This window comes from Schistocerca serialis, chromosome 4 (genome assembly GCF_023864345.2).
Source record: "Schistocerca serialis cubense isolate TAMUIC-IGC-003099 chromosome 4, iqSchSeri2.2, whole genome shotgun sequence".
NCBI classification, from domain to species: Eukaryota; Metazoa; Arthropoda; class Insecta; order Orthoptera; family Acrididae; genus Schistocerca; species Schistocerca serialis.
The window spans coordinates 958,466,275-958,482,961 of NC_064641.1; the positions used below are offsets into that span (position 1 = coordinate 958,466,275).

At 42.8% G+C, this 16,687-nt stretch overlaps 1 protein-coding gene across 2 annotated transcripts in view; it reads left to right on the forward strand.

Moving 5' to 3' along the window:
• The first annotated feature begins 431 nt into the window (after window positions 1-431).
• The window catches only part of LOC126475109 (alanine aminotransferase 1-like), a 66,960-nt gene continuing 50,704 nt past the window's right edge, over window positions 432-16,687 (forward strand). For both annotated transcript variants that reach the window (XM_050102692.1, XM_050102693.1), the window contains exon 1: window positions 432-1,250. In XM_050102692.1, the coding sequence (XP_049958649.1) occupies window positions 960-1,250 (291 nt within the window). In that variant the 5' untranslated portion in view covers window positions 432-959. The remainder of the gene's footprint in view (window positions 1,251-16,687) is intronic.

Consider the following 16,687-nt stretch of genomic DNA (forward strand, 5'->3'; position numbering starts at 1 on the left):
GCAGGCATCTGCGCTTCAAGAGCGTGAGACCCACGCCACATACGAGTAACAGATGATATCGAACATACACAAAGGACCATGCGAACAGTCAGGGGTTCGACTTACGAGAGGGCGCAAAAAAACCTGAATTGGCAGACTCTTGAAGATCGACGCAAATAATCCCGCAAAAGCGTACTTTCAAAATTCTAAGAACCAGTATTGTATGACGAATATTCTCGAACTTCCTACGTACCGCTCGCGTAGGTATCTTGAAGATTAGGCTAACTACAGAGGGGAGACAGACATTTATGTAATCTTTATTTCCACGACGCGCGTGCTGTTGGAACGGGAAGATACCGATATCTAACACGTGATAGTTTAGTAATTGCCTCTGACATGGACTTCACAGAAGTTTGCAGAGCACGCAGGTGTTTATTACCTCTCTCGCGCTACCATTCAGAAGGGCGAAACATCAGCGGAAGTCGACACCCACAGGCGAGCTGCTTGGGAAGTGTCAACACGCGGTCGTCCTCACTATCAGCTCTGCTGCATGGACCGTTAGACTAGCGCTTTAGCACGCACCTTCGGACCTGAACGTCACCAGTGGAGGGACACACAGTAGCAGACGATTCGTCCACACGAGCATCTGTGCGGAGGACGTGTCGAGCTCATTTACCCGTTGAGGTGTTGCAGCTTCTCTGTCGCGTTGTTTCTGGCTCGACGAAAGTCATCTCAAAAGACTTGCACCAGGCGACCGGTCTACCCGACGGGAAGCCCTAGCCACACGACATTTCATTTCACAAGTTACTGTGCGCGCTGGTATGACTTCTGTAACAAGCTCATCAGACAGTTACCACTAAAACTGGCTACAGTTCGAATTCCGTCTCAAGCCGTATACGGTCTGCAGTTCCCTGCTCAGCTCACTCTTAATATCGGGAATTCCGAATTAGTGAGAGCACGTTGAAATTCCAAGAGCAGCCATGGTAGGAATCAGTGTGTTTCATTCTGTGCGGACCCTTAAAGCGCGCAACGCCATGCCGATATACGAACGCGTGAACTGGAGTGCCGCACTGTATATGGAGACAGAAGCTGTACCTCCTCATACAGCTCGCAACATGATGACAGCCAGTAGTATCGGTGGGGATCGTCCCAGCAGGCGAGCTAAGAGTGTCACTCTGGAAACACTCAACCCGTGCATAAAGGAAATGCAGTATGGTATTACGGGACCACTCGTGAATCGTGCGTCGAAGATCGAAAAGGAACTGGAAAAGGTACGTTGAAAGCTGCAGTTTACAGTTTCAGTTATACATACATGCAGTATAGTCATATATGTCAAAATCTTTGATGGTTTTGTGTATTAGTTTCACGTAGTAGTATAATTTAGACACTCTGCATGCAATGCCATAGGGTCAATGTCGTTGCTTGCTTAGTATCTCATTTTTGTGAAGGTCTTTAGTTTATCACTGTTACCACCATCTAAAAGACGCCAGGCCTTTTTTGACCTGTTGTTTTAATTCATTTTAATTATATTGTAGTAGTACAGCTTTGCAGCGCTTCCAATGGCAAGAGGTTAAACGTACATTTGTCTGACTGCCCGCGTGCAGTGCGATAGAAAGTCCGTGCTTATACACTGAAGCGCCAAAGAAACTGGTATAGGCATGCGTATTCAAATACAGAGACATGTAAACAGGCAGAATACGGTGCTGCGCAGTTGTTGATCGGTTACTGCTGCTACAATGGCAGGTTATCAAGATTTACGCGAGTTTGAACCTGGTGTTATAGTCGGCGCACGACCGATGGGACACAGCATCTACGAGGTAGCTATGAAATGGGGACTTCCCTTAAGGCCATTTCGCGTGTATACCGTGAATATCAGGAATCCGGTAAAACATCAAATCTGCGACATCGCTGCGGCCGCAAAAAGATCCTGCAACAACGGGACCAACGACGACTGAAGAGATTGCTTCAGTGTCGCAGATGTGCAACCCTTGTCCAGATTGCTGCAGATTTCAGTGCTGGCCATCAACAAGAGTCAGCATGCAAACCATTCAATGAAACATCATCGATAGGGGCTTTCGGAACCGAAGGCCCACTCGTGTACCCATGATGACTGTACGACACAAAGCTTTACGCCTCGCCTGGGCCCGTCAACACCGACATCATAAGTGGAAACATGTTGTCTGGTCGGACGAGTCTTATTTCAAATTTTATCCAGCGGATGGACGTGTACGGGTATGGAGACAACCTCATGAATCCATGGACCCTGTATGCCAGCAGGGGACTGTTCAAGCTGGTGGAGGCTCTGTAATGGTGTGGGGCGTGTGCAGTTGGAGTGGTATGGGACCCCTGATACGTCTAGATACGACTCTGACAGGTGACACGTACGTAAGCATCCTGTCTGATCACCCGCATCCTTTCATGTCAATTGTGCATTCCAGCAGGACAATGAGACACCCCCACACGTCCAGAATTGCTACAGAGTGGCTCCAGGAACGCTCTGCTGAGTTTAAACATTTCCGCTGGCCACCAAATTCCCCAGACACGAACATTATTGAGCATATCTGGTATGCCTTGCAACGTCCTGTTCAGAAGACATCTGCATCCCCTCGTACTTTTACGGATTTACGGACAGCCCCGCAGGACATGGTGTCCGTTCCCTCCAGTTCCTTCCAGCACTACTTCAGACATTAGTGGAGTCCGTGCCACGACGGTTTGAGGCACTTTGGCATGCTCGCGGGGGCCCTACACGATATCAGGCAGGTGTACCAGTTTCTTTGGCGCTTCAGTATGTAACAGTATATGCTTCTGTTTCTGACAAAGAGATTAGTGTATCGCCGTTTTCGTCATCTACAACACACCAGTTCTTACGACTAGTATGCCATTATTTGCAGCGTAGCCCGAGACTTAAGTTATGTTGAAAGGTGACAGTATTCTTAACCAATTATGTTGAGCATCCTGTTGCGTTGAATAGACTATTTATTCGTGCGCTTTCGAAACCAATTCATGTCGTTACGTCATTAGCTTTACAAATTAGCTGTTCTGCCATCTTAACTTCCCATGATCGCTTGCGACAGGCGTTCGGAGTAAAACCGTGGACGGCTCCTAGTAAAGTTTTACCAGAAATGGACAGGGACTGTATTTGAATTATGCTGACATGACTCTTGACGCTCTCTGGAAACTGCGGGAAGCCGCCCTGGCTACGGTATACGGAATTCAGGCTGCAGATTTCAGTGTTGCTTTACAAAGAAAAATACGGGAATATTGCGCCAACTTAATCTTTGTTCCACTGAAATCATTATTGAAATGAATATTAGTGTAAGTGACGATGAAGAAATAGCTGAAATCCTTACAATCGAACAAATCTCCTGGGCCCCGTGGAATCCCTATCAGAGTCTAAACTGAATTTACGGCTGAATTAGCTATACTCTGAACCATAATTTATTGAAGATACCTCGAACAAAAAACCGTGAGCATTAATTGAAGGAAAGCACAGGCCACATCCATCTAGAAGACGGGTAGTAGAAGTCATCTATAAATCAACAGTCAATATCTTGACATCGGATGTAGAACCTTACATCTTGAGCTCAAACGTAATAAGGTATCTCGAACAGAATGAACCCCTCCAGGCCAATTAGCATAGGTTCTGAAAACATCGGTCACGTGAAACCCGAATAACACTTTTGTTATATGATATACTGAAAGCTTTGGATCAAGGCCGTCAGGTAAATACATTATTTCTCGATTTGCGAAAAAAGTATTTAATTCAGTACCACATCAACGCATATTACCAAAAGTACGATCGTATGAGCACTCCAGTTACTACACACACTGAGGTTGCCCCCTCACCCGCGGTCGTCGAGAGAATTCAGGCTGCAGCATCGAACCGGCCGGAGTGGCCGAGCGGTTCTAGGCGCTACAGTCTGGAACCGCGCGACAGTTACGGTCGCAGGTTCCAATCCTGCCTCTGGCATGGATGTGTGTGATGTCCCTAGGTTAGTTAGGTTTAAGTAATTGTAAGTTCTAGGAGACTGATGACCACAGAAGTTAAGTCCCACAGTGCTCAGAGCCTTTTTTTTTTTTTTTTTTTTTTTCTTTTGCAGCGTCCAATGTTGCTTTGCAAAGGAAAACATAGGAATATTGCGCTAAGTTAATCCTTGTTCCACTGAAATCACTATTGAAATGAAAATTAGTGTAAGTGGTGATGAGTGGTGATGAAGAAATAGTTGAAATCCTTACAATCGGAGTTCGCTCCAAGACGTGGTAAACAGCGAAAGTCTACCCAGGAGCCGATGGAAAGGCCTCCCTGGTTCACCTGACACAGATTTCAGGTCCTGTCTGTAACTGAAGATAATCATGATCCAGATGCAGTCACTTGTCATTTTTCAGCCTGCAAGACCCGGGAATTCGCGGAGGTTGGGACTACTGGTAATTGGAAGTTCCACTGTTAGCTTTGTAATCGGGGCATTAGGGACGCGACTATCAAGGATGGGAGGGGGCGCAGGAGGAGAAAGAGGATGAGGAGTAGTCACAGAAGTAGAAAGGGTCTTCCAGATGCCATAAATAGCACAGATTGCAGTCAACTACAGGTGATGGTTCATTTCGGTACTAATACTGTGAGTCACTTGGCGTCAGAAGAGATTCTGTTTGGTTTCTGGAAGCTATTTGAAGTGGTCAAGACTGCCATTCTTCTTCCAAGATGAAGACAGATCGGTAGTATCGTCAACAGGACCAGTTGTGCATGTTTGGTACAGCTGAGTGGAGGGTCTGAAAGGCTCAGGTGGTTTTGGGGCTGTGTAGGATGCAGATTCCTCGACTTGCGCCATAGGATAGTCGCTTTACAGGTTCCGCTTAATAGGTCAGACACAGGAAACAGCTACACGTGTGGGTGAACAGGGCGGTGTTTTAGGTTAGATGATCGGGAAATAACAAAAATGGCTTCAGTCTCGAAGGATTCAGGTCAAACACAGGAAGAGGTAGACGTAGGAACCATAGGTAATGCAGTTGTAACTCGTCGTAGCATTACTGGGAAAGAATCAGAGATCCAAGCTCATATCGTTATAGGTATTGGAATACGACTAAAGCCAAAGAAAGGTCAGACAAAATTTTTACGAAATGAGTGTCCAGAAGGAATAGGTTAAATACAGTTGATCGCGGAGTGTTTGTTCCCGTTAGAATTAGTATATGTTGAAATTAAATTGAAGTAGATAGTTTCTGTGAGTTAGTGTGGATAGAGGTTACACTTGACAACCTGACTAAATTTATAATAGGCTCATTTTACCGAACCCTTGTCTCAGATCACACACTTGTTGAGAGGTTCAAAGAAAATTTGAGTACCACCTCAAACAGATACTGCACTCACACAGTTAAAGGTTGTGGTGGCATCAATCTGTCCTCGATATGTTGGTGAAAATACATGTTCAAAGCAGGTGATAGGCACAAAAATTCGCCCGAAATTGTTCTAAGTGCTCTCTCTGAAAAATATTTTGAGCAGTTACCTCAGGAGCACACCAGAACTGTAAATGGTTGCGAAAAGATACTTGAACTCTTAGGATAAATAATCCTAAGAAAACAGAGAACATCATAACGGTCTTAGGGATTAGTAGGCACAAAGTCGTTGTGGCGAGACTTAATACTGTAACGTCCAAAGCCACCAAAAATAAAAGTAAAATATATCTATTTACAAAAGCAGATAAAAATTCGCTTGACACTTTTCTAAGAAAAAGTGTCCATTCCTTTCAAATTAAGTAAGCATACACCAGACGTAGCTTGAATTCAAGGAAATAGTATGGGCAGCAATTGAAAGGTTTATACCTAATAAATTAAAAAGGGTTTGAACTAATTCCGCGTGCTACACAAAACGTGCCAGAACACTGTTCCAGAAGCAACGGAAAGAGCATGCCAAATTTAAAACACAAAATCCCAATTATTGGCGAAGTTTTACTGAAGATCGAGATTCACCACGGATGTCAGTGCGAGATGCTTTTAATAATGTCTACAATGGAACTCTGCCGGGAAAACTGACAGAAAATCCAAACAGATTCTGGTCACAGGTAAAGTACACCAGCGGCAAGACACAATCAATGTCCTCATTGCATGACATGCCGATGACAGGGTCACAAAATGGAGTTACTGAATATGATTTTCCGCAATTCTTTCACCCAAGAAGACGAAGTAAATATTTCTGAATTCTAATCAAGAACAACTGCCAACATGAGTAACTTAGAAGTATATATCCTCGGTGTAGCGAAGATGCTTAAAGCACTTAATAAAGGCAAGTCTTCCGGGCCAGTTAGCATGCCAACTAGGTTCCCTTTAAAGTATGAACATGTAAACGTCACTACAGATACTCTGATTTAGGTTATGGCATGTTCGATATGTTTGCTATCATTGGCGATGATATGGCGGAGACGAATAACGAAATTCTGAATGACCCACTGAAGTGTCGGAACATCGATGCTTCGATGACTTCCTGAATGGCTGTTTTCATCTCAGCAATGGTTTTGTTGTTATTGCTGTATACTTTGTCTTTAATGTAGCCCCACAAAGAGGAGTCGCATTAGTACAGATCCGGAGCATATGGTAACTAATCGAGGGCGCTGCCAGTCGTCTCTGGGTACCCAGAGGCAGAATGCGGTCCCCAAAGTGTTGCTCCAGAACGTCAAACACTCTCCTGCTTCGATGGGGTTGAGCTCCGTCTTGTGTGTACCACGTCTTGTCGAAATCACGATCGATTTGGATGGGGATGAAATAATCTTCCAAAACATTCACTTACCGTTCGGCAGCCACCGTGCCATCAAGGAATATCGCACCGATTATTCCGCGACTGGACACTGCACGCCACACACTCATCCGTTGGGGGCAAAGAGACTTCTCGATCGCGAAATACGGATTCTCAGTCCCCCAAATGCGCCGATGTTTCTTATTTACGAACTCATCCAAATGAAAGTGGGTTTCATCGCTAAACCAAACCATATTCACATACTAATACTCATCATTCGCCGCGGCCAACCGTGTAGTTTGAAAGTCCTAACGCAAACCGTTCAGAAGTTCAATAATTGTCATCCTGTATTTGGCAATAACATACAACAGCTCGCCCGTCAAAACGTCCGTATCTAAGGCCACGAAAGTTACAGAAATCATACCAGCACCCAAGAATGGAAATAGGAGTAATCTGCCGAATTGCAGACCATATCACTGAGGTCGATTTGCAGTAGTATTTTGGAACATATAGGCCTACTGTGTTCTTACATTAAGAATTACCTTGAACAAAACCATGTATTGACAAATAGTACACGGATTCAGAAAATATCGCTTGCGTGCAATCAAATTCCGTGCCTATGGAATATCGTCTCAGTTGTGCGACTGGATTCGTGATTTCCTGTCTGAAAGGCCTCTATTCGTACTTATTGAAGTCCTCGAGTCAAACAGAAGTGATATCTGGCGTTCCCCAAGGAAGTGTTGCAGGCTTTATATATATGATTTAGGAGACAATCTGAGCAGGCCTCTTAGGTTGTCTGCAGATGATGCAATCATTTACTGTCTAGTAAAGCCATCAGGAGATCTGTAACTGTATTTTTGTTTTATTTTTTATAATGGAGAGCTGCATCAAACCAGTCTCTGGACTGAAGACCACATCAACAACAACAATGGTCTCCTATTCGTATCTTTCGTGTGTGTACGGTTAATGTGAATTTTCTGTCAACTGAACAGTGCAAGTAGTATGGTTACATAAAGCCTCTCTGACAGAAAGAGTCGCTGAATCCATCTGAAATTGTGTAACCGTCTTCCAATTAACTTTTATCAAAACTAATTAAAAGAGATAAAACAGTATAACGAATGAGCTACCTTGTGAAACCCTGTATTGTGCAGTACAGTGAACGGGGGCAGAATGGATTTCTTGCATTTCCAACACACACAACTAAAAACTAAAGTCCGTCCGAACAGGCCATGAAGGCTCCACGGTACCGACCGGCCGCCGTGTCATCCTCAGCCCACAAGGGTTACTGGAGGGGCATGTGCTCAGCACACCGCGCTCCTGGCCGTATGTCAGTTTCTTCTCAATCGAGTAGCCCCTCAGTTTGCCTCACAAGGGCCGAGTGCAGCCCGCTTGCCAACAGCACTCGGCAGACCGGATGGTCACCCACCCACGTGGTAGCACAGCCCGACAGCGCTTAACTTCGGTGGTCTGACGGGAGCCGGTGTTGCCACTGTAAATTTACTTACGCGAACTAAGAAATTCCTGAACACTCACGAGAATGTGTAACACTGCACTGTAAGAGGAAGAATGTCTGACAAACAAATAACATCTTAACTAAACTTTAACTGTACTGACCACGACGAAATTTGAAATGCAATGCTCAACTGTAAATAATTTTGTTGCTCCTACAGTGATGTTAAATTGGCCCTAATAAACTTCCGTAACTTACCTTGTGGCAACGGAAGCTCGGTGCTGTTCGAGACTGGTGAATGTTAGAATGCTGCGCAGCAGCAAAGAAAAAAAGAGCCTTACCCGAGAGCAATGGAAGATAAAGCAACTATGCTAAACACGTCATATTTAAACTTTAAGTAACTGTCAATAAAATTCTTCTGGATTTGAGGTCGCATTGTCAATTACAAAATTCCGACGTTTCGCCAACACACCCTAGAAGGCGTCTTGCAATAGTCGCCGAAACGTCTGAAGTTTATAATTGACAATGCGGCCTCAAACCCAGAAGAATTTTATTGACTGTGACAACGGCCGCGGAAGCCTACGTTTACATTTAAGTAACTGCTTTCCGCCAAGTGAAATTTGGTGACACAACATTACAAAATAGTAAGGGGACGGTGTAAGAAACTGAACATACTTAAGATACAGAAGAGACAACCGTTTAAAAACTGACATATGGAACAAATTTTTAACGATTACAACAATTTGTAAAAAATTCACTTGTTATAAAAAATGTAACTCTGTCATGTAACTCATCAATGAAGGGTAAAGGAGTGGTGAATCTAGTCCAAATTATGTGGGCACAGAATTTTGTTTAAATCCGTCTCAACAATCAAGTTAACCAACCCGAATCAATAAAGAAAATCATATTGAAAATTTTTCAAAAACCTATCATAAATTAAGCATGAGCAAGCAATGCAGCAGCATTACCTAAATATCTTCACACTTTACAAAACCATGTTTCCAAAAATCAGTATCCTCTGCATTTGCATCTCTGTATTCCAGACAGCTCAGAAGCTTGACCAGACTCTCTCACTTCATACTCTCGAATGCTACACAGGCAACGACAATATCGCTGACAATCAAAGATCACATTGTTTGTACTCAGAACATCTGCGGTGTAATATATCGACTGTTGAAGACTTATATAGGAAAAAAGTATCCAGTAAACAAGTATGAAGTATGACTTATCGAACACAAAAAGACCTCACATCGCTCTTGTCGTTTGGTGTTTTACGTCGTGTCGACTGTAATTCTCGCTAGAGATTTTAGCTTCCGCCAGTATCTGTGGTTGTAGGGGGGCGGGGGCGGGCAGCCATTGCTTCCTTACGGAACCCTCCCACCATTTTCCTAGAATGATCTGAGAAACCACGGAAAACCAAATACAGTACGGCCGGCCATAGAATTGAGACCAGATTCTTAAAACTATTGAGATTTGCATCAGACTTTATCCATGCTTTGGACTGGCACAAGTACATTATTGTCATTCAAATGTGTTTAAAATCAGCTTACAAGTATCGTCAATACACTTTTTTTAAATTTTTTTATTTATATGTAGCTATTTATATTTTGTAAATTTTTATTTCCACATTAATCTTCTGACAAATTTAGTCAATCTTTTGTACGTAGGAGACAGCTCTCAAGCAAGTCCTGATCTCATCATCAAATGGTTCAAATGGCTCTGAGCACTATGGGACTCAACTGCTGGGGTCATTAGTCCCCTAGAACTTAGAACTAGTTAAACCTAACTAACCTAAGGACATCACAAACAGCCATGCCCGAGGCAGGATTCGAACCTGCGACCGAAGCGGTCTCGCGGTTCCAGACTGCAGCTCTCATCATCCTCTTCGTACATTTTTACTAACCTTTCATCCCGTTTCGTTTACCTTAACGTACTCAGCCCTACCCTCACTATAACGCGCACACAGAATTTCTGCTTCTCTTTTCATACACCTAATTACGTCATTGATTTTATGATTTGGTTTAGCAAGCATGTTATTAATTTTGTGGTGCCAGCCTTCTGCAGTGTTGGTTCGTTCGATGGCGCCGTTTGTAGAAACTCCAAAGGTTTATAGGTTTTTTTTTTTCGTTTTCTGACCATCTATCTACAAAGTAGTCAAAAAACTCAGAAAGCCTGGTGATATCCAGTGCCCGTCAATGTCTCGTGAGCCAGCCATCACATACATTTTCATGCCGTTGAAACTAATAGAAGTAGATACATAGTTTTCAAGTAGCACAGGTAAGCGAGAATTGCTATGCACTGTTCTCCATCAATGTGAAATTCATATGTGATGCGTCGGGACTACTCTGCTACTGAAGACTAGGTTTCACTAAGTTAGACGTTAAACAAAGCGCAACACATTGATTATAATACAAGATATTGCAATACAAGATAATCATTAAATTCTACATGTTATATATACTATCACAGTTGTTACTTATAACGCTACAAACTAATTCCAACTGACCACAGATAGAAAAATTCTAATTAAAGTTCTCTCAAAAATCAAATATTCAAATGTTAATTTAATTTTAGAATATCCTAAATACTCGCAGTTAACATACTATTAACCCATTGTTAATAGCACACAGTAACTCTGAATAGGAATGACGTTAAACTCACGTACTGTATTTGAGAATAGTACAGTTGATTGTGCAGCTTGCTAAGGAAGATGGTTAGCTGCTCGACAGCGAGGCTGCAGTTTCACTAAGAAGCTGCAAACTGTAATAAGATCATTAATTTTATGTCTATAGATGGACCAGAATCCATCTGCGTGCAAAGATGGCATAATCAGTGGAAAATGGTTCATAGGTCCGATACATATAATTCAAAACACAGCTGCATAAAGGATAGTAGTCAACCCCGAGGATGCTTCGTTAAATAAAAAATATTAGGATCTCACGCACTGCAGCGAGTTACAAAGTATATAACAACAAATGGTCACTGGCCTTGCCTGACACGCTTAAACTTCACTGATACTTGTACTACAGTTAATTACAGCACGCATAGAGGTATTTAAACGATTATTCTTCCTGCGCTCCTTGGGTGCCGTTATCAATTTTATAGTGGCTTCCCAAGTATGGATCTCGCTTCCATCCCCATCAACGTACTCCTGCGTTCTCGCCGTAGTTATGAAATTATGACTGTATGTGGTAAATCGCATTTGTATTAAGATTCATTAATGTTGAGGTGCAAAGTGTGTGATATCTCGCTGTTTCGTGACGTGTGGGGCAAAGTTAATTTTCAATTAGTTGTTATTCCAATGAAATAAGCTATCATTGCAAACTGACACTGTAACTGTTTTATTGATTTCTATTTTGGTGAAACTGTAATCGTGATGAAAAATTAGATGCCTCAATAGTTCACATGTCATATGCTGCAAGAGCGGAAACTAGTGTCACTGGCTTTGCTATCCCTGCGCTGAAATTGTATAACACCTGCGTCAACAGCATTCTTCCATGCTGGTAAGCTGAAGAATGAGTTCCAGATTAAACCTAACTGAAAGTCCTAAATATAGATAGCCTGAAAGGCAGCATTAGAAAGCAGCAGAAGATAATGCTGGATACAAAGAAAACCCCTTCGGCACCCCGCAAGTGGGGTTGCCTGCCCCCAGGCGCAAGAGCAGCCACACAGGGCACAACTTGGCTGCACGGGTGTCAAGTCTCGGACAGGTGTATTTCTGACGTGTTCAACAAAGACAGTGTTGCCGAGTTGGCGTGTTAGAGCGACCCTTTACCAGTTATGTCAGTGTTGCACCCTCTATGACCACGCCACAGGTAGGTGTGAAACAGGGGGCTGAAACGGCACAAACGCTCTTTACTACTTTGGATCACGTTCGAATTGTATCAAATGGATTTGAACGGTCCACTTCATATACCAGAGCACAAACTGTGGTAGCACTACACTCCAAAGGGGTCACATTGCATTCAGTATGACTGAAGCCCTACGAAGTCGATAGAATACGGTTGAAACGTCTGGAGATGGGGGGTCAGCAAAGCCGAACTTTGTCAGAAATGTCATTCTGTAGCACATTACACTGCAAACTGTTGGTTTCGACTGCAAAATGCGTAGGAATCAACGCTCTGTGATAAGCAGTTGTTTCATTGATGCTCTTCGTGCCACCCACCTCCTGAGGACTTTTGTGTCGATTCTTAGTGCCAAAGTGTCTGAAATGTTTTTCTTGCCGACCCATAGGAAAACTGCACTATTTCAATGATGGTATGGGGTTCTGATGACTGTAAAAAGGAGAGGTAAAATGTAGGTAAAAGGAGAGGTGATGACCTTCCCATCGTGTGTCACGTCCACAACAGCGTTGGGCAAAATTGTTGTGAAATTTGATGCCAACATGCAATCATTAATCCACCTCACACGAATTTTAAATATATGCAATGTGCAGAGTTTTCAAAAGTTAACTTCCTTATACACTACCTGATGAAAAGTATCTGGACACCAGTTAGTGAACATCATATGAACTCTACGGAGGACAGTTTCAATGAGGTATCTGAATGTCTTTGGAGAAATGGAAGCCCTTTCCTCCTCAACAAATGAAACCAGAAAAAGTTCTGATGATGGACACTGGAAGCTGGTGCTAGGTCGACATTGTAATTGGTGCCAAAGGTGTTCCATTTCGTTCAGGTCAGGACTCTGGGCAGACTAGTCCGTTTCAGGACTAGTATTATGCACGAAACACTGTCTTACAGTGCTACTTTGTGGCAGGGTGCATTATCATGCCATTAGAAACAGTCGTCGTCTCCAAACTGTTCCTCTACTTTGAGCTGAACACAATGATGTAAAATGTGTTCATATTCTCTTGCATTTAACATTTTCTTAAGTGCAATAAGGGGAACATGAAGAACACTCCCTTACTCTAACACCATCTGTTCTGTACTTCACTGTTGGCACTACACATCACAACAGGTAATTCTCTCCACACACAGTCATCCACTGTACAGTGAAGTTGCTCTTTATGCCATCTCAATCACCACATATTACGGACCAAAGAAATGCACGGCTTACGAGGAGCTGCCCGATCGTAGTATGCCGTTCTTTTTAGGTAGCTGTACACAGTCACTGTGCTAGTTGAACAGCTGGCAGAACTTTGCAACTCTTTCCCTGTCTGCCAGTACGTGAGGCCTGCCTGGTGCCGGTTTATCTGTGGTTGTTCCCTCACATTACTTCCATCTCACAGCACATCAACAACAGCTGACTCGGGCAGCTTTACAAGGGTTCAAATGTTCCTGGTGGATTTGTTACTCTGGTTGACTAGTCCACGTTCAAAGTCACTGAGCTCGTGTGACCATCCCATTCTGCTGTTACAGTCCCCTCCTCCTCTTATACTGGCACGTCTGCCTTTCACAGTATCTGGCGGTCAGTTCCACACTACACAGTTCCGGATACTTTTGATCAGACAGTGTACACGTCGACGACCAGTGTCGTTCTCGTACTGCTGAAGATATCGACATCTCGAGAATGTGTCTCATACACCGTCGTCGACAGATCTTCGATCTCTCATGTCGGTCCCATTCCGACTCGGCGAAATGCACCTCTGTACCCCGTTGAGCATTCTCCACTTTTACAATAACTTTGAAGACTATATAACAGCTGCTAAGCTGGCATTAACATTTTTCAACTCACTGATGGTCAGTTATTAAGTAGTGGTAAACAGCAGCATTCTGAAAGGAACTAGCTGGACGGGTGAGCAGCTGAGTCTCATATATACATGCACAATCCCCCGTCTGGAAACGGATGGCACCAGTATAACACTATCTCACTCTAAATTCTTTATGGTGGTGGTGCATAGTGGTAAATGTTTAAATGTTAAACACGGTCGACCGAGTGTGGTACATTGTTCTAACGCAATAATCGTAGGACCTTCACACACGAGAGGGCATCTTCGATGTGCGAGTTTGGGGAATGCTGTTTCTGAGTATTGAAAGAGGGCATTCCAATCAAACACTTTCTCCAAACGTGTAGATTTGCCATTCTTTAACCTGTCTTCTAAGATAAAGTGCAGGACTGGTATTGCGTCACATGTTGCCACATTTCACCAAAAACCCGAATTGTCCTTAGCCTTTTATCAGTTTTCCATTCTATTGTAAATAATTCGTGTAAGTATTTTGCATCAATGACTTATTAATCTGGTAGTTTATTAATATTCACACCTACCAGCATCTACCGTCTTTGTATTTGGTGTTATTACGTTCTTCTGATGGTATATTTCGCCTCTCACATATTTTGCAACCTAAGTGGAACAGGATTGTCACGACGAGCTCTCCCGAGGACCCGAATAGATCTTATGTAATATTGTACACGCCAGGGACCTTATTTCAATTTAGCTGTCTCATATGTCTGTCAAATAACTCTCCCAGTATATCTTCCATATCATCTTCCTCTACTTCTTTAGTAAGCCCTCGTCGGCAATTTTGTAAACCGTCGTCGCCAGTTTTGTAAAGGCCTCGTCGTTACTCCTGTGAAGGCTGTGTTGCCACTGTTGCTACGGTAGGCCGAGATTATGAGTTCCTAAAACGTATTCTGGTGCAGCACACCACTAAGACAGTTTCTCCCTGACACTATTATACAGCTATGCCCCAGTGTCAGGTAACAGGGTAGGAGAACGAAGGTTCTACTACACTCCAACAAATTAGTAACGAAAATCACACAAATGAGTTAAAAAGGTTTACCTATTTTTGTGACTTGTCAAATAATGAAGTGTGCAACACTGCTTGTAATATAACACAAAAAGGGCCTTCAATGGCTTAGTGCAAATAATCATGGGCAAACTTTGCAGTACATGGCAAATGCAATTTACGACAACTGTCTGTTCGCTTCTAAGAGTTCACTATATGACATTCCCTATCTAAGTCAGCCCTGGACGACGATCTACAACCAAGTGAGCGAGAGCTGCTCTTCTATCTTCTGAGTAAGTTTCTGTCCGTTGTCTTCTGGTCATGGCAGATTGTACTTGGCCGGCAATTGGCCAAGGCGAAGTCGATACGTTCATCCTCAGCACTGCCCGTGGTGCTGGTGGAACGCGCACAAGTGCCAAGTCTGTATGGCACTGGCACCAGTTCGCATCTTTGTGCCTGTGGTGCTTTTGCCCTGGCTGTGTCTTGTTCGGACGACACAGCAGCTTCGTCTTCCCTTTCTACAATATTATGCTGGAGTTCATTTCCCATGCATAGGGCCTCTATATATTCCTTCCATATTTCTGCTTTCCCTTCTTTGCTTAGTTCTGGCTTGCATCTTAGCTTTTAGTATCCATACAACAGCTTCTCTTTCTCCCTCTCTAATTTCCTTGTGTGTGGCATCTATCTCTCCCCTAGTTATGCACGCTGCTACATCCTTGCATTCCTCATCTAGCCATTCCTGATTTGCCATATTGCACTGCCTGTCAATTTCACTCTTTAGACATATGTGTTTTTTTTTTCTTTCCATTTTACACTTTTAGTTCTGTAGGTCCAAACTGAGGAGCAAATTGACATATTCGTGGAAGAAGTCAGTACATAAAATTAACATCAGAAAAGTTAATAACTGATCAAAAGAATTTACATGTATCCTATTCAGACAAGCTGCTGAGTATATATTAGCATAATCAAAAACATAACACAGGAATCGTCTTAATTTTTTTCCGTTAGCTACTCAACAGAATAGGAGGAGTAAGCCATGAAGAAATTCTTCACTTAGACATGAAAGTGAATGGATTACTGCTAAGACTTTTTTTTAATTCTTGTGGTACCTTAATGAAAATGGATGCAGCAGAATACTGCATGGCTTTCTGCACAAGAGTCATGGAGGTGTGATGCAAATGCAGATTGGATTTCTGCCTAGTATTAACTGAATAAAAGCTGCTGATTCTTGGGAATAAGCTTATCTAGTTAGCAACAAATGATATTTAAGAAAACATATGTTTAAGAGGCCAATGTCAGCCTTCCCAGATTCCGGAATAGGGCTCAACAAGATGTTGGCAAACTTACATCCCATATTGCTTCAACGGTCCATTTCTGAGTAAAAAATACCCTTTGTGAATGGGAAGAGTTATTCCGTGCGTCAAAGTGAATGAAAATAAGCAAAGTAGCCTAACTTCAGATTGGATATCACTTATGAAAATATGTTGTAAAAGTCAGTATAGTAGCATTCACTTTCTGAACAAGATCCTGAACCTGGACTTTCAGTGATAGCTTACCATCTGTCTGAACACCTAAGAATTTGGACTGTTCAGACTCACTAAACATGTGCTCATTTTGTGTAATCAAAATGTCAGTTTTAGTTTAACTGTGTGTTATTAACTGTAAAAGCCAAATCTTACTGTGATTTAGCATAAATTTGTTTCCTACAAGCCATGAACTTGGGTGCAGAACTGCATTATTTGATACACTGCCTATGCTGCAGTCAACAATCTTCACTACAAAACCTGAGTCATCAGCAAACAAAAATATTTTGGAATTACCTGTCTTTGGAAGGCATATTGTTTAGACGTGTAAGAAATGGCAGCGGTCCCAGCG